Consider the following 17,388-nt stretch of genomic DNA (forward strand, 5'->3'; position numbering starts at 1 on the left):
GCAACTAGACTGTTGTTTCTTCAGGCCCTCAGTGCTGGACATCATCCGGGATACTCTGTGTGTGTCTTCCTCAGTCTGCTGTCCCTTCAGACCTTTCCCTAGTTTTCACAGGCTTGTCGTGTTGGTGTTCTTTGTCTGTTTGGAGACACATCCTTGAGAAGCTTTGTGTTTCCACTCATTCGTCTCGCGATGTATGACCTGTCTTTTGCTTTTGTAATGAGGTCTTTCCCACAGTAGATATCTTTGATTTTGCAAAGTCCACTGTATTCTCTGGGTTGTTTTGTGGGCTGCCTTTTTGTTTTGTGTGTGAAGACTCAAAGCACGTGTCCGGTTTCTGCTCATTGTTCTTCTAGATTTGTGACAAGTTTTCATGGAAACTTTGTCTAGGGATAACTGGAAGTGAACTCGGTGTAAGGTGTCAAGTCTCCATCTCCATTCATGTCATGCCCTGCAGTTTCCAATTCCCTGTTCCTGAGTGGTTTTGGAGACCTTGTGGGAAGTTTGGTTGCATCGGAGTTTGCGTTTCCACCTTGAGTAGATTCACACTGTTCTGCCCTCAGGGACACTGTCAAGGGGGAGTGAGGAGCAGCCTGCACTTCCAGCAGTGACCACACGGTGGGGCGAGTGCTGCTCTCCCCTCTGGGAGCCCCAGGCCACAGGCATCCCAGTGAGGAGCCAGCTCTGTGCTCGGCTGAAAGGAGTTAGACTCTCAGGAGCCTCTGAGCCCTTGCCTTTGGATCACCCAGGGTGGGCATTTGCTGTGACAGAAAAAAATTGCCCTGAATTCCATGGACGGAAGAGCCTGGCTGTGTAGAGTTCGTGAGTTGCCGTGAATCAGACACAACTGAGGACACAAAAATTCAATAGACTAAAACACTTTTTGGGGGTGGGGGGAGTGAAAGGGGGTGATGTGGGGTTTTTTGTCTTATATAATAGCCGAGGGAAATCTAGTTTAAACCTAAATTCACATAGATGGGAAAGGTATAGCTCTCCGTCACCCTATTAAAAAAAAAAAAACGTCTTAACTTTTCTGAAAGCTTATTTAGTAGCTTCCTTGAGCAGTTCATTGTGAAGGATTTTTTTTTTTTTTCTGTGACATTGGCCTCATTAAAAAGTACGGTTTGCCTTTACTGGATAATTTTGTTCATTGGTTTGTTAGGGAATCTTGGTAAGGTTTGAGTTTCCTGGGGAGTATGGTCACATGACCTGGCCCTGGCCAATCGGTGCGTTCCACCTCCCTGGCCACTGTGATTGGCTCCGGACTGGGGCAGTGCCCAATCGGGGCCCGGGGCCGGGCCTCACGTTGGAAGCCAGGGGAAGACGAGCTCTCGTCCTGCTGGGGTAGGGGAAGGGGTGGGGCCGGGGGAGGTCAGGCTCCAGCAGTGGGAGGGGCTTGAGGTCCGCCTGCGGCAGTTGGTGACCTTCCTGCTCCCCTCAGGGCAGAGCCGCCGGCCTGAGAATGAGGGCGCTGCTGAGCCCAGGGTCTGAGATGGCCCGCTGCTGCTGTGGTCCCAGAGCTCCACCAGAGACCTGAGGGAGGCCGTCTGCCCGTGAGTCCTCTCCCGCTTGTCTGTCAGCTTGTTTGAACCATGCTGGGTTTTCTGCCCAGCTGGCTAAGGGGAGTCCCTGGAAATGCAAGGGTGTGGGTTTTGGCAGACTTCAGGGAAGACATGCCAGATGAGCCTGGGAGACTCCAGCTTAATCTGGATTCAGGAGATATCTCTTCGGGCCAGCTAGTAATTGTAGGATAAGCCTAATGAGTCTTCACAGGATGAAGGGAGTAACGTGCCAAGGTAGCAATCGATGTCCTCATTCGAGAGGATGAAGCTGGTGCTCAGAGAAGGGGGGAACTTGGCCAGAGCAAGGAGGTGTGCACCCAGACAGAACCCCCAGATCCGGCCATTTGAGCTCAGGGAGGCCACTGGTGTGGCTTGTCCCTGTAGCAGGCGCCGAGGCACGCAGCCCACCCTGATTCCTGCGGGGGCCTGACTTGGGAAGTGCCATCTGGTAGCTTTGAGACTCACCAAACCAAATTGCACTGGAGAGAGGAAGGACACCTTCCTTCATCCACCCCCCACCCCCGCCGGATTCCCACATACCCTGACCCCTTTCTCTTGATTTCGGAGCCATTTCCAGAGTCCCGCTCATATGACCTCATTCGAAGTGCACTGTGGACGAGCTGCCATCTGCAGCTGCTACCACAGCAGCCAAGGGCTTTAGCTCCCGAGTACCTCCCTTCCTTTGGAACTTGGGGGCCCTCTACTCCCCACTTGCACACCACAGACCTTTGCTGAGGATTGTGGGGACCCTCACTCAGTTTGCAGCACGTTGTAGCCATCCCTGTCCTCTCAATACCTCCCTTGCCACTCAGCTTGTGAGCCCCTTTGGAGCAGCGTGGCCCACCTGGCTGCAACGGAAGAGACACAGCTGAGAGTGAAACAACAGCTTAGATCTGACAGCCGGAAAGCTCTGTCAAAAGGGACCTCCCTCTTCACACCGTAGAGGCTGTAGGAGCCGCCAGGCTTTCGGAACCAGTGCTGGGGCCAAAATGACTCCACAGCCGTTTTCCTTCCTGGGGAGGGTTCTGGCTCGAGTGGGAATGGCTCAAGTCTCCTAAGGTTCTGAAAGCCCACTGTGTGCAGATTCACGGTACACAGAGAGGAGAAGGTGGAGTCCTGCCCTGGAGGTGGTCACAGCTCACGGATGAGCCAGGCAGGCAGGCAGGCAGGCAGGGCATGAGAACACCTGAGCTGCCTTCATGAGTGAATGGTGTGGGGGCAGAGGAAGAGAAGCCGGTCTGCTCCCTCATGTGGTGCCCAGGGCAGGTTGTCCCCAGAGGAAACCCTTACGACGGTGAGGACTCTCACTGCTGTTTCCCAAGGGGTTCCGTCGGTGCGTGTCTTCCCCGGAGCGGTCAGGCCGTCTCTAAAGTACACTGGCCATGGGCATTGCCTCTCCTTGGAACTTCCCACGTGTTTCTCTTTTTTATGGAACAGTGATTTTTCTAGAGGGGTTCTGGGCCACAAGGTTGTTGGGTCATTTTCTAGCCTTCTGTCGTGAAGAACGCTTTCCTGGGCGTTGGGGTGGTTTGTTGTTCCAGCTCCCTTTCTTGGCTTCTTTTGGGAGCTGGTGCAACAAGAGGAGCTCAGCCTCTGCCTTCTGGCTGAGATGTCACCCTTCAAACAGCAATGCCTGCCTGGAGATAATGATGGCATTTGCCAAAAGGGCTTCGTTTGGCACATGATATCTTGAAAGGACGTACACCGTCCTGTCAGCTATCAAAGGCTAGTTCAAATGACATAAAAATGAGAACTCTCCAATGGAGTCTTACAGTAGGTGGAGAGTCCGAAAGAAACTCCTTCAGTCATTTCACTGAGAGTCATTGATTGGGGACACCAAGAATATAGGAAGGAATGCAGAAAGAAAAGATGAAATTGTGTTCAGGATCGGGGGGAGGGATGAACAGGGCGTGCTTGCCTTGAATCCAGGCTTTGTTGGGGGGTGGGGCATAAAGATCAAACGGGTCTGAAACCACAAAGTGGTGATGGTAACACAGTATCACCAGAGTTACACAACAGTGTTCCCAAATTGCAACAATGATGAAAAAGTTTACTAACTTAACCAACAATTTCCCAACTTAACCAACAAAAATACAGGAAACCATACAAAAAATAAAACATCACCAGAAAGGTGGAAACAAACCAAATGCAAAGCAGTTCAGGGGAAAGGAACTCCATGTCCCCTGGGGGCAGACCGAGTTGACAGCGTCCACGGTGAGCCGACAGGGATGGAGGCGGCAGAGCCGACCGCTCCCCTGGACGTGGTGTTTCCGGCAAGGGCTCTGGGTCTCTGTCCAGAGCGGGGGCTCGTTCTTCCTGCAGGGGTGGGTGAGTCATCGTCGGCGTCTGGGTGTTGCGCGGGAGCCAGGGCAGGCTCTCCCTGCCGAGGCGGTGACTCCTCCTCTGCCTCGGGTTCTCCTGCCAAAGCCCGAGCAGGTACAGGTGCACGTGGAGGTGGAGGTTCTGGCTGAGGGGGTGGGACATCAGTGCCTGGGGCTGGGGGTCCTGCAGGCACGGAGATCCGATCTGCCCGGTGTGCTGGCCAGAACCCAGCTGGCCTGGTGTCTCTGCGAGGGCAAGTCTCGGTTCTCCATCTGCCCTCGGTGGATCCCTGGGTCCTGCACCTGGAGCCACCACCTCTGTAGGGACAGGTCTGGGAAGTGGAGCCTGGTTCCAGTTGGAGGCCAGTGCTAGAGCTGGGGGAGAAGCAAAGTTTGCCCACAGGCCAGCCTTGGCATGTGCGTATCCCGGGACAGAAAGCTTCCAAGAGATTCCCAAAGAATACCCAGGGTCGGATGTCTTTTGGGACTGAAGTGTGCAAGATGGGGGTGGGGGTGTGAGGCCAGCGCTTGCTGCAGGCCCAGCAGCATCTTTCGGGGACTCGTCCCTGTGTAGCTCAGCACCCCCTCCCCACACACTCCCGTGCACCAGCCCCAGCGTCCTCACCTCTGTGCTCTGGCGTGCTGGGCTCCAGGTCCTCCTGCTGCCTCAGAGGCTGGGGTTCTCGGGACTCTGGGTCGGAGCCGGGTGTGCTGAGCTCCGTGGCAGCCTCAGACTGGGCCGCCGGGTGTATCCTGTGTGGTGTCTCGGCAGCAGGCCTTCCCCGCCTCCGCTTCGCCCCCGGTGGGGCTGATGCCTCCGTGGGCACGCTCACCTGGAGCCTGCACTGGGCCTCAGGGGCGGGGGGGTGGTGCTCCGACCCCTCCCTCCGGGAGGTGGACGGGGTGTCCCCGTCCTCGGCCTCATCACGTGGGAAGCTCTGCAACGACAGTGACCATCAGCCAGCCATGCTGGGACTTTTCCGAGCTGGGCCTGGCCAGTGGAGCCGCTGCTTCTGCCTGCTCGAACTTCTCTTCCCAGAAGGGTCAGAGACGTGTGTCTGCTCAGATCCCCACCCGGGACGAAAGAGACCCACCTGAGGGTGTGAGGCCAGCCTGGGCGGCCGGCGCTGCCCGCACTCTCCCCATCCCAGCCAGCCTGCTCTCCCCTGGGGTGTGGACACAACTTGCCCGCAGGCTTCTGACCCCACATCCGCCTGGGCTTCCTTGAGGGAGACACACCCCGAGAAACCCGCATCCACACACACAGGCAAAGGACCCGGTGTTTCCGGGTGGCATGGGAGAGGTGGGCTGGCCCGGCCTGGGGCTCCCCGTGTTACCTTTCTGTTTCTCCGGGCAAAGGGCCAGAGGCCTCTCGGGGGTGCCCTGAGCCAACGTCGACAGGGTGCCCACGCACACTGCCTGTGAGCTCTCCTGAGGCCCCGGCCTCTGGGCAGGGGCAAACAGCAGAACATCCTGGCAGCAAGTGATCTGGCTGGGGGCTCCTCTCCGCTCTGGAGGCCTGGATACCCGGGTTGCGGGTTCTGTTGGGTTCTGTTGCCGGCAGGTGACATCATTTCCTGGGGTTCGTGCTGAAGTCCCTTCCCCAAAATTTCCGAGGGAATCTCTGGGTTTCTGACTGCTCGACCACCCCCCTTAGGCCATGTGCAGGCACAGTGACAGCCACACAGCCCAGCCCACAGCCCTGGGGAGGCCTGGGTGCAGCCAGGGCCTGAGCTCCGAGGACCCCGCTGCTCTCAGACCAGGCTCCTTCTTCTCATAAGTGGTGTGGCCCTGGACAAGCGTATGCCCCTCAGGGTTTCCCCAGTCTCTCCATCTGCAGAGTGGGGGTCATTCTCCCATCTGCTTCCTAGGTCTGTCGGCCTACGAGCAGCTCCATGCCTTTCCACCTGGGGCCGATATCACGTGGAGCTTGTGCGCTGAGACTTCAGAAAGAAAGACTCCATCCAGGGCTGACACAGCACAGAATGGGGCAGAACGAGGCCTGGATGCGCCGTGGTACCCAGGAAAAGGCACTCCCCCTCCTGAGTGTTTTGAGACCCCGCATCCAAGTTGGAGGACCGAAAGGAAGACTCGAAGGTCTCCCTCTCTTATAGAAAAGAGTAGCCAACTTTCTGGTCCTCTGTTTCCATTGAGATTCTGTTCAAGTGTCCCAGCTCGGCTTCTGCGGGTGGCTGAGCTTCTAATGGCTCCCTGCGTTCTTGTCTTTTCCTCTCCAAACCTTCCGTCCTTTTCCCCCTTCTGGGGTGGATGGGCGCTGTCATTGCTTCTACCTTCGAGACAGATTGATGAAAAGTCTGGACCGTCGACTCCTTTCCTCTCTTTGGTTCCGTGTCTCTCTCTGTCTGTGTCCCTCTCTTTTCCCTTCTCGATTCAGTCTGTGTCTTCCTCTTCCTCTCTCGTGTGTGGATGGATGGATGCTAGGAATGCACATGTATATGATTAGATGAGGGTTATGTTTTAGGGATAGGTTAGAGGGAGAGAAAGGCTTTAGGTCGGAGTTGGTCATGGGGGAAGGGTCAAGGGTGGTGGTGGTGTTTCTTGGAATCTGAGTGCTGTGCATTCTTCGTCTCTTTCCATATGAACCCCTTCTCAGATACACCACTTGCAAGGAGTCTCTCATGTTCCGTTTCCTATCTTTTGCATTTCTGAATGCTTAGCTTCTCTGTTGTGAAGAGGTTCCATTGGATGGAAACCCATTGGCGTACTTCGTTTTCCTCTTTCCCTTACTTGAAGAGACCCATTTCTACCTCCGCCCAGCAAATGGCAAGGAGACTCTGATGTTAAGGAGCCTTTGACCTACGCTTCTTTCTAGCTGTCTCATGACATCAGTCTTTAGGGTGAGGTTTTTCCCCGATATTGAGGTGGTGTGAGATCAAAACCAATAGCGTTCTTCAGATGTAGCTGTCTGGTTTTCCCATGGACATTTATTGAAGAGGCTTTCTTGTTCCCATTTGGATATTCTCCCCTTTTGTGTCAGAGATGAGTTGACCATGGATGCCGGGGTTTGTTTCTGGACCCTCAACTTTATTCCATCGATCTGGATCTGTGTGTGTTGTTGTATTCCCAATAGCATACTGTCCTGCTGCTGCCGCTGCGCCTAAGTCACTTCAGTCGTGTCTGACTCTGCGCGACCCCATGGCCTGCAGCCTACCAGGCTCCTCCGTCCAGGGCGTTTTCCAGGCAAGAGTACTGGAGTGGGTCGCCATCGCCTTCTCCGATACTCTCCTGAGGATCCTAGTTTGGTCGTCTAATTTCCTTTCACACAACCTTGGATGTCCGTATCGGGGCTTGTAATGACAATTTGTCGGATTGTATTGACAATTTAGGCTCTTTTCTGTTTCCGTACCCCTTTTGCAATTCTTTGTTCGGTGCGAAAATGCATTGGCATTTTGGGAGGAATAGCATCGAAGCTGTGGATTGCCTTGTGGGGCTGTGACATCATTTTCCCAATAGGAATTCTTTCAAGCCCTGAGCACAGCTTCTCTTTCCAGTGGTTGGTGTGGGCTTGATCTTCCTTCTTCCATCTCTCGCCGTTTTGTGAGAACAGGTCCTTCCTTCCCTTCTGGGTTAGATGGACTCGTGGGTATCACTTCAGTGAATGGCATTGTCAGTGGGGGTGATAATTCCCTTCTCATTGGAAGACTTTGCTGTGAGTATTAGAAATGCAAGTGATTTCTCTTCCCCTTCCTCCCTGTCCATCTCTCAGAGCCACCGGGAAACAGAGGCCTCATCCAGGGTCACACAGGCCTGAGGGAGTGCAACTAGACTGTTGTTTCTTCAGGCCCTCAGTGCTGGACATCATCCGGGATACTCTGTGTGTGTCTTCCTCAGTCTGCTGTCCCTTCAGACCTTTCCCTAGTTTTCACAGGCTTGTCGTGTTGATGTTCTTTGTCTGTTTGGAGACACATCCTTGAGAAGCTTTGTGTTTCCACTCATTCGTCTCGCGATGTATGACCTGTCTTTTGCTTTTGTAATGAGGTCTTTCCCACAGTAGATATCTTTGATTTTGCAAAGTCCACTGTATTCTCTGGGTTGTTTTGTGGGCTGCCTTTTTGTTTTGTGTGTGAAGACTCAAAGCACGTGTCCGGTTTCTGCTCATTGTTCTTCTAGATTTGTGACAAGTTTTCATGGAAACTTTGTCTAGGGATAACTGGAAGTGAACTCGGTGTAAGGTGTCAAGTCTCCATCTCCATTCATGTCATGCCCTGCAGTTTCCAATTCCCTGTTCCTGAGTGGTTTTGGAGACCTTGTGGGAAGTTTGGTTGCATCGGAGTTTGCGTTTCCACCTTGAGTAGATTCACACTGTTCTGCCCTCAGGGACACTGTCAAGGGGGAGTGAGGAGCAGCCTGCACTTCCAGCAGTGACCACACGGTGGGGCGAGTGCTGCTCTCCCCTCTGGGAGCCCCAGGCCACAGGCATCCCAGTGAGGAGCCAGCTCTGTGCTCAGCTGAAAGGAGTTAGTCTCTCAGGAGCCTCTGAGCCCTTGCCTTTGGATCACCCAGGGTGGGCATTTGCTGTGACAGAAAAAAATTGCCCTGAATTCCATGGACGGAAGAGCCTGGCTGTGTAGAGTTCGTGAGTTGCCGTGAATCAGACACAACTGAGGACACAAAAATTCAATAGACTAAAACACTTTTTGGGGGTGGGGGGAGTGAAAGGGGGTGATGTGGGGTTTTTTGTCTTATATAATAGCCGAGGGAAATCTAGTTTAAACCTAAATTCACATAGATGGGAAAGGTATAGCTCTCCGTCACCCTATTAAAAAAAAAAAAAAAACGTCTTAACTTTTCTGAAAGCTTATTTAGTAGCTTCCTTGAGCAGTTCATTGTGAAGGATTTTTTTTTTTTTTCTGTGACATTGGCCTCATTAAAAAGTACGGTTTGCCTTTACTGGATAATTTTGTTCATTTGGTTTGTTAGGGAATCTTGGTAATATTTGAGTTTCCTGGGGAGTATGGTCACATGACCTGGCCCTGGCCAATCGGTGTGTTCCACCTCCCTGGCCACTGTGATTGGCTCCGGACTGAGGCAGTGCCCAATCGGGGCCCGGGGCCGGGCCTCACGTTGGAAGCCAGGGGAAGACGAGCTCTCGTCCTGCTGGGGTAGGGGAAGGGGTGGGGCCAGGGGAGGTCAGGCTCCAGCAGTGGGAGGGGCTTGAGGTCCGCCTGCGGCAGTTGGTGACCTTCCTGCTCCCCTCAGGTCAGAGCCGCCGGCCTGAGAATGAGGGCGCTGCTGAGCCCAGGGGCTGGGATGGCCCGCTGCTGCTGTGGTCCCAGAGCTCCACCCGAGACCTGAGGGAGGCCGTCTGCCCGTGAGTCCTCTCCCGCTTGTCTGTCAGCTTGTTTGAACCATGCTGGGTTTTCTGCCCAGCTGGCTAAGGGGAGTCCCTGGAAATGCAAGGGTGTGGGTTTTGGCAGACTTCAGGGAAGACATGCCAGATGAGCCTGGGAGACTCCAGCTTAATCTGGATTCAGGAGATATCTCTTCGGGCCAGCTAGTAATTGTAGGATAAGCCTAATGAGTCTTCACAGGATGAAGAGAGTAACGTGCCAAGGTAGCAATCGATGTCCTCATTCGAGAGGATGAAGCTGGTGCTCAGAGAAGGGGGGAACTTGGCCAGAGCAAGGAGGTGTGCACCCAGACAGAACCCCCAGATCCGGCCATTTGAGCTCAGGGAGGCCACTGGTGTGGCTTGTCCCTGTGGCAGGGGCCGAGGCACGCAGCCCACCCTGATTCCTGCGGGGGCCTGACTTGGGAAGTGCCATCTGGTAGCTTTGAGACTCACCAAACCAAATTGCACTGGAGAGAGGAAGGACACCTTCCTTCATCCACCCCCCACCCCCGCCGGATTCCCACATACCCTGACCCCTTTCTCTTGACTTCGGAGCCATTTCCAGAGTCCCGCTCATATGACCTCATTCGAAGTGCACTGTGGACGAGCTGCCATCTGCAGCTGCTACCACAGCAGCCAAGGGCTTCAGCTCCCGAGTACCTCCCTTCCTTTGGAACTTGGGGGCCCTCTACTCCCCACTTGCACACCACAGACCTTTGCTGAGGATTGTGGGGACCCTCACTCAGTTTGCAGCACGTTGTAGCCATCCCTGTCCTCTCAATACCTCCCTTGCCACTCAGCTTGTGAGCCCCTTTGGAGCAGCGTGGCCCACCTGGCTGCAACGGAAGAGACACAGCTGACAGTGAAACAACAGCTTAGATCTGACAGCCGGAAAGCTCTGTCAAAAGGGACCTCCCTCTTCACACCGTAGAGGCTGTAGGAGCCGCCAGGCTTTCGGAACCAGTGCTGGGGCCAAAATGACTCCACAGCCGTTTTCCTTCCTGGGGAGGGTTCTGGCTCGAGTGGGAATGGCTCAAGTCTCCTAAGGTTCTGAAAGCCCACTGTGTGCAGATTCACGGTACACAGAGAGGAGAAGGTGGAGTCCTGCCCTGGAGGTGGTCACAGCTCACGGATGAGCCAGGCAGGCAGGCAGGCAGGCAGGGCATGAGAACTCCTGGGCTGCCTTCATGAGTGAATGGTGTGGGGGCAGAGGAAGAGAAGCCGGTCTGCTCCCTCATGTGGTGCCCAGGGCAGGTTGTCCCCAGAGGAAACCCTTACGACGGTGAGGACTCTCACTGCTGTTTCCCAAGGGGTTCCGTCGGTGCGTGTCTTCCCCGGAGCGGTCAGGCCGTCTCTAAAGTACACTGGCCATGGGCATTGCCTCTCCTTGGAACTTCCCACGTGTTTCTCTTTTTTATGGAACAGTGATTTTTCTAGAGGGGTTCTGGGCCACAAGGTTGTTGGGTCATTTTCTAGCCTTCTGTCGTGAAGAACGCTTTCCTGGGCGTTGGGGTGGTTTGTTGTTCCAGCTCCCTTTCTTGGCTTCTTTTGGGAGCTGGTGCAACAAGAGGAGCTCAGCCTCTGCCTTCTGGCTGAGATGTCACCCTTCAAACAGCAATGCCTGCCTGGAGATAATGTTGGCATTTGCCAAAAGGGCTTCGTTTGGCACATGATATCTTGAAAGGACGTACACCGTCCTGTCAGCTATCAAAGGCTAGTTCAAATGACATAAAAATGAGAACTCTCCAATGGAGTCTTACAGTAGGTGGAGAGTCCGAAAGAAACTCCTTCAGTCATTTCACTGAGAGTCATTGATTGGGGACACCAAGAATATAGGAAGGAATGCAGAAAGAAAAGATGAAATTGTGTTCAGGATCGGGGGGAGGGATGAACAGGGCGTGCTTGCCTTGAATCCAGGCTTTGTTGGGGGGTGGGGCATAAAGATCAAACGGGTCTGAAACCACAAAGTGGTGATGGTAACACAGTATCACCAGAGTTACACAACAGTGTTCCCAAATTGCAACAATGATGAAAAAGTTTACTAACTTAACCAACAAGTTCCCAACTTAACCAACAAAAATACAGGAAACCATACAAAAAATAAAACATCACCAGAAAGGTGGAAACAAACCAAATGCAAAGCAGTTCAGGGGAAAGGAACTCCATGTCCCCTGGGGGCAGACCGAGTTGACAGCGTCCACGGTGAGCCGACAGGGATGGAGGCGGCAGAGCCGACCGCTCCCCTGGACGTGGTGTTTCCGGCAAGGGCTCTGGGTCTCTGTCCAGAGCGGGGGCTCGTTCTTCCTGCAGGGGTGGGTGAGTCATCGTCGGCGTCTGGGTGTTGCGCGGGAGCCAGGGCAGGCTCTCCCTGCCGAGGCGGTGACTCCTCCTCTGCCTCGGGTTCTCCTGCCAAAGCCCGAGCAGGTACAGGTGCACGTGGAGGTGGAGGTTCTGGCTGAGGGGGTGGGACGTCAGTGCCTGGGGCTGGGGGTCCTGCAGGCACGGAGATCCGATCTGCCCGGTGTGCTGGCCAGAACCCAGCTGGCCTGGTGTCTCTGCGAGGGCAAGTCTCGGTTCTCCATCTGCCCTCGGTGGATCCCTGGGTCCTGCACCTGGAGCCACCACCTCTGTAGGGACAGGTCTGGGAAGTGGAGCCTGGTTCCAGTTGGAGGCCAGTGCTAGAGCTGGGGGAGAAGCAATGTTTGCCCACAGGCCAGCCTTGGCATGTGCGTATCCCGGGACAGAAAGCTTCCAAGAGATTCCCAAAGAATACCCAGGGTCGGATGTCTTTTGGGACTGAAGTGTGCAAGATGGGGGTGGGGGTGTGAGGCCAGCGCTTGCTGCAGGCCCAGCAGCATCTTTCGGGGACTCGTCCCTGTGTAGCTCAGCACCCCCTCCCCACACACTCCCGTGCACCAGCCCCAGCGTCCTCACCTCTGTGCTCTGGCGTGCTGGGCTCCAGGTCCTCCTGCTGCCTCAGAGGCTGGGGTTCTCGGGACTCTGGGTCGGAGCCGGGTGTGCTGAGCTCCGTGGCAGCCTCAGACTGGGCCGCCGGGTGTATCCTGTGTGGTGTCTCGGCAGCAGGCCTTCCCCGCCTCCGCTTCGCCCCCGGTGGGGCTGATGCCTCCGTGGGCACGCTCACCTGGAGCCTGCACTGGGCCTCAGGGGCGGGGGGGTGGTGCTCCGACCCCTCCCTCCGGGAGGTGGACGGGGTGTCCCCGTCCTCGGCCTCATCACGTGGGAAGCTCTGCAACGACAGTGACCGTCAGCCAGCCATGCTGGGACTTTTCCGAGCTGGGCCTGGCCAGTGGAGCCGCTGCTTCTGCCTGCTCGAACTTCTCTTCCCAGAAGGGTCAGAGACGTGTGTCTGCTCAGATCCTCACCCGGGACAAAAGAGACCCACCTGAGGGTGTGAGGCCAGCCTGGGCGGCCGGCGCTGCCCGCACTCTCCCCATCCCAGCCAGCCTGCTCTCCCCTGGGGTGTGGACACAACTTGCCCGCAGGCTTCTGACCCCACATCCGCCTGGGCTTCCTTGAGGGAGACACACCCCGAGAAACCCGCATCCACACACACAGGCAAAGGACCCGGTGTTTCCGGGTGGCATGGGAGAGGTGGGCTGGCCCGGCCTGGGGCTCCCCGTGTTACCTTTCTGTTTCTCCGGGCAAAGGGCCAGAGGCCTCTCGGGGGTGCCCTGAGCCAACGTTGACAGGGTGCCCACGCACACTGCCTGTGAGCTCTCCTGAGGCCCCGGCCTCTGGGCAGGGGCAAACAGCAGAACATCCTGGCAGCAAGTGATCTGGCTGGGGGCTCCTCTCCGCTCTGGAGGCCTGGATACCCGGGTTGCGGGTTCTGTTGGGTTCTGTTGCCGGCAGGTGACATCATTTCCTGGGGTTCGTGCTGAAGTCCCTTCCCCAAAACTTCCCGAGGGAATCTCTGGGTTTCTGACTGCTCGACCACCCCCCTTAGGCCATGTGCAGGCACAGTGACAGCCACACAGCCCAGCCCACAGCCCTGGGGAGGCCTGGGTGCAGCCAGGGCCTGAGCTCCGAGGACCCCGCTGCTCTCAGACCAGGCTCCTTCTTCTCATAAGTGGTGTGGCCCTGGACAAGCGTATGCCCCTCAGGGTTTCCCCAGTCTCTCCATCTGCAGAGTGGGGGTCATTCTCCCATCTGCTTCCTAGGTCTGTCGGCCTACGAGCAGCTCCATGCCTTTCCACCTGGGGCCGATATCACGTGGAGCTTGTGCGCTGAGACTTCAGAAAGAAAGACTCCATCCAGGGCTGACACAGCACAGAATGGGGCAGAACGAGGCCTGGATGCGCCGTGGTACCCAGGAAAAGGCACTCCCCCTCCTGAGTGTTTTGAGACCCCGCATCCAAGTTGGAGGACCGAAAGGAAGACTCGAAGGTCTCCCTCTCTTATAGAAAAGAGTAGCCAACTTTCTGGTCCTCTGTTTCCATTGAGATTCTGTTCAAGTGTCCCAGCTCGGCTTCTGCGGGTGGCTGAGCTTCTAATGGCTCCCTGCGTTCTTGTCTTTTCCTCTCCAAACCTTCCGTCCTTTTCCCCCTTCTGGGGTGGATGGGCGCTGTCATTGCTTCTACCTTCGAGACAGATTGATGAAAAGTCTGGACCGTCGACTCCTTTCCTCTCTTTGGTTCCGTGTCTCTCTCTGTCTGTGTCCCTCTCTTTTCCCTTCTCGATTCAGTCTGTGTCTTCCTCTTCCTCTCTCGTGTGTGGATGGATGGATGCTAGGAATGCACATGTATATGATTAGATGAGGGTTATGTTTTAGGGATAGGTTAGAGGGAGAGAAAGGCTTTAGGTCGGAGTTGGTCATGGGGGAAGGGTCAAGGGTGGTGGTGGTGTTTCTTGGAATCTGAGTGCTGTGCGTTCTTCGTCTCTTTCCATATGAACCCCTTCTCAGATACACCACTTGCAAGGAGTCTCTCATGTTCCGTTTCCTATGTTTTGCATTTCTGAATGCTTAGCTTCTCTGTTGTGAAGAGGTTCCATTGGATGGAAACCCATTGGCGTACTTCGTTTTCCTCTTTCCCTTACTTGAAGAGACCCATTTCTACCTCCGCCCAGCAAATGGCAAGGAGACTCTGATGTTAAGGAGCCTTTGACCTACGCTTCTTTCTAGCTGTCTCATGACATCAGTCTTTAGGGTGAGGTTTTTCCCCGATATTGAGGTGGTGTGAGATCAAAACCAATAGCGTTCTTCAGATGTAGCTGTCTGGTTTTCCCATGGACATTTATTGAAGAGGCTTTCTTGTTCCCATTTGGATATTCTCCCCTTTTGTGTCAGAGATGAGTTGACCATGGATGCCGGGGTTTGTTTCTGGACCCTCAACTTTATTCCATCGATCTGGATCTGTGTGTGTTGTTGTATTCCCAATAGCATACTGTCCTGCTGCTGCCGCTGCGCCTAAGTCACTTCAGTCGTGTCTGACTCTGCGCGACCCCATGGCCTGCAGCCTACCAGGCTCCTCCGTCCAGGGCGTTTTCCAGGCAAGAGTACTGGAGTGGGTCGCCATCGCCTTCTCCGATACTCTCCTGAGGATCCTAGTTTGGTCGTCTAATTTCCTTTCACACAACCTTGGATGTCCGTATCGGGGCTTGTAATGACAATTTGTCGGATTGTATTGACAATTTAGGCTCTTTTCTGTTTCCGTACCCCTTTTGCAATTCTTTGTTCGGTGCGAAAATGCATTGGCATTTTGGGAGGAATAGCATCGAAGCTGTGGATTGCCTTGTGGGGCTGTGACATCATTTTCCCAATAGGAATTCTTTCAAGCCCTGAGCACAGCTTCTCTTTCCAGTGGTTGGTGTGGGCTTGATCTTCCTTCTTCCATCTCTCGCCGTTTTGTGAGAACAGGTCCTTCCTTCCCTTCTGGGTTAGATGGACTCGTGGGTATCACTTCAGTGAATGGCATTGTCAGTGGGGGTGATAATTCCCTTCTCATTGGAAGACTTTGCTGTGAGTATTAGAAATGCAAGTGATTTCTCTTCCCCTTCCTCCCTGTCCATCTCTCAGAGCCACCGGGAAACAGAGGCCTCATCCAGGGTCACACAGGCCTGAGGGAGTGCAACTAGACTGTTGTTTCTTCAGGCCCTCAGTGCTGGACATCATCCGGGATACTCTGTGTGTGTCTTCCTCAGTCTGCTGTCCCTTCAGACCTTTCCCTAGTTTTCACAGGCTTGTCGTGTTGGTGTTCTTTGTCTGTTTGGAGACACATCCTTGAGAAGCTTTGTGTTTCCACTCATTCGTCTCGCGATGTATGACCTGTCTTTTGCTTTTGTAATGAGGTCTTTCCCACAGTAGATATCTTTGATTTTGCAAAGTCCACTGTATTCTCTGGGTTGTTTTGTGGGCTGCCTTTTTGTTTTGTGTGTGAAGACTCAAAGCACGTGTCCGGTTTCTGCTCATTGTTCTTCTAGATTTGTGACAAGTTTTCATGGAAACTTTGTCTAGGGATAACTGGAAGTGAACTCGGTGTAAGGTGTCAAGTCTCCATCTCCATTCATGTCATGCCCTGCAGTTTCCAATTCCCTGTTCCTGAGTGGTTTTGGAGACCTTGTGGGAAGTTTGGTTGCATCGGAGTTTGCGTTTCCACCTTGAGTAGATTCACACTGTTCTGCCCCCAGGGACACTGTCAAGGGGGAGTGAGGAGCAGCCTGCACTTCCAGCAGTGACCACACGGTGGGGCGAGTGCTGCTCTCCCCTCTGGGAGCCCCAGGCCACAGGCATCCCAGTGAGGAGCCAGCTCTGTGCTCGGCTGAAAGGAGTTAGACTCTCAGGAGCCTCTGAGCCCTTGCCTTTGGATCACCCAGGGTGGGCATTTGCTGTGACAGAAAAAAATTGCCCTGAATTCCATGGACGGAAGAGCCTGGCTGTGTAGAGTTCGTGAGTTGCCGTGAATCAGACACAACTGAGGACACAAAAATTCAATAGACTAAAACACTTTTTGGGGGTGGGGGGAGTGAAAGGGGGTGATGTGGGGTTTTTTGTCTTATATAATAGCCGAGGGAAATCTAGTTTAAACCTAAATTCACATAGATGGGAAAGGTATAGCTCTCCGTCACCCTATTAAAAAAAAAAAAACGTCTTAACTTTTCTGAAAGCTTATTTAGTAGCTTCCTTGAGCAGTTCATTGTGAAGGATTTTTTTTTTTTTCTGTGACATTGGCCTCATTAAAAAGTACGGTTTGCCTTTACTGGATAATTTTGTTCATTGGTTTGTTAGGGAATCTTGGTAAGGTTTGAGTTTCCTGGGGAGTATGGTCACATGACCTGGCCCTGGCCAATCGGTGCGTTCCACCTCCCTGGCCACTGTGATTGGCTCCGGACTGGGGCAGTGCCCAATCGGGGCCCGGGGCCGGGCCTCACGTTGGAAGCCAGGGGAAGACGAGCTCTCGTCCTGCTGGGGTAGGGGAAGGGGTGGGGCCGGGGGAGGTCAGGCTCCAGCAGTGGGAGGGGCTTGAGGTCCGCCTGCGGCAGTTGGTGACCTTCCTGCTCCCCTCAGGGCAGAGCCGCCGGCCTGAGAATGAGGGCGCTGCTGAGCCCAGGGTCTGAGATGGCCCGCTGCTGCTGTGGTCCCAGAGCTCCACCAGAGACCTGAGGGAGGCCGTCTGCCCGTGAGTCCTCTCCCGCTTGTCTGTCAGCTTGTTTGAACCATGCTGGGTTTTCTGCCCAGCTGGCTAAGGGGAGTCCCTGGAAATGCAAGGGTGTGGGTTTTGGCAGACTTCAGGGAAGACATGCCAGATGAGCCTGGGAGACTCCAGCTTAATCTGGATTCAGGAGATATCTCTTCGGGCCAGCTAGTAATTGTAGGATAAGCCTAATGAGTCTTCACAGGATGAAGGGAGTAACGTGCCAAGGTAGCAATCGATGTCCTCATTCGAGAGGATGAAGCTGGTGCTCAGAGAAGGGGGGAACTTGGCCAGAGCAAGGAGGTGTGCACCCAGACAGAACCCCCAGATCCGGCCATTTGAGCTCAGGGAGGCCACTGGTGTGGCTTGTCCCTGTAGCAGGCGCCGAGGCACGCAGCCCACCCTGATTCCTGCGGGGGCCTGACTTGGGAAGTGCCATCTGGTAGCTTTGAGACTCACCAAACCAAATTGCACTGGAGAGAGGAAGGACACCTTCCTTCATC

General features: G+C 54.6%; 1 protein-coding gene and 1 long non-coding RNA gene across 2 annotated transcripts in view; one reads left to right on the plus strand and one right to left on the minus strand.

The window, feature by feature from the left end:
* Positions 1-17,388, plus strand: part of LOC145530002 (uncharacterized) — a 1,493,464-nt gene that overhangs the window by 808,842 nt on the left and 667,234 nt on the right. The window contains exons 95-97 of the long non-coding RNA XR_014071397.1: positions 1,439-1,550; positions 9,101-9,212; positions 16,759-16,870. This is a non-coding gene — a long non-coding RNA (uncharacterized LOC145530002). The remainder of the gene's footprint in view (positions 1-1,438; positions 1,551-9,100; positions 9,213-16,758; positions 16,871-17,388) is intronic.
* LOC145529948 (uncharacterized) lies at positions 9,104-13,049 on the minus strand. Its single transcript, XM_081550721.1, has 3 exons — positions 12,880-13,049; positions 12,168-12,480; positions 9,104-11,917 (listed from the first exon to the last, which is right to left on the minus strand). The coding sequence occupies exons 1-3, from the start codon at positions 13,012-13,014 to the stop codon at positions 11,280-11,282; spliced, it is 1,086 nt and encodes a 361-aa protein (XP_081406847.1). The 5' UTR covers positions 13,015-13,049; the 3' UTR covers positions 9,104-11,279.

This window comes from Giraffa tippelskirchi, chromosome 12 (genome assembly GCF_054371585.1).
Source record: "Giraffa tippelskirchi isolate mGirTip1 chromosome 12, T2T-mGirTip1v1.2.pri, whole genome shotgun sequence".
In the NCBI taxonomy this organism is placed as follows: Eukaryota; Metazoa; Chordata; class Mammalia; order Artiodactyla; family Giraffidae; genus Giraffa; species Giraffa tippelskirchi.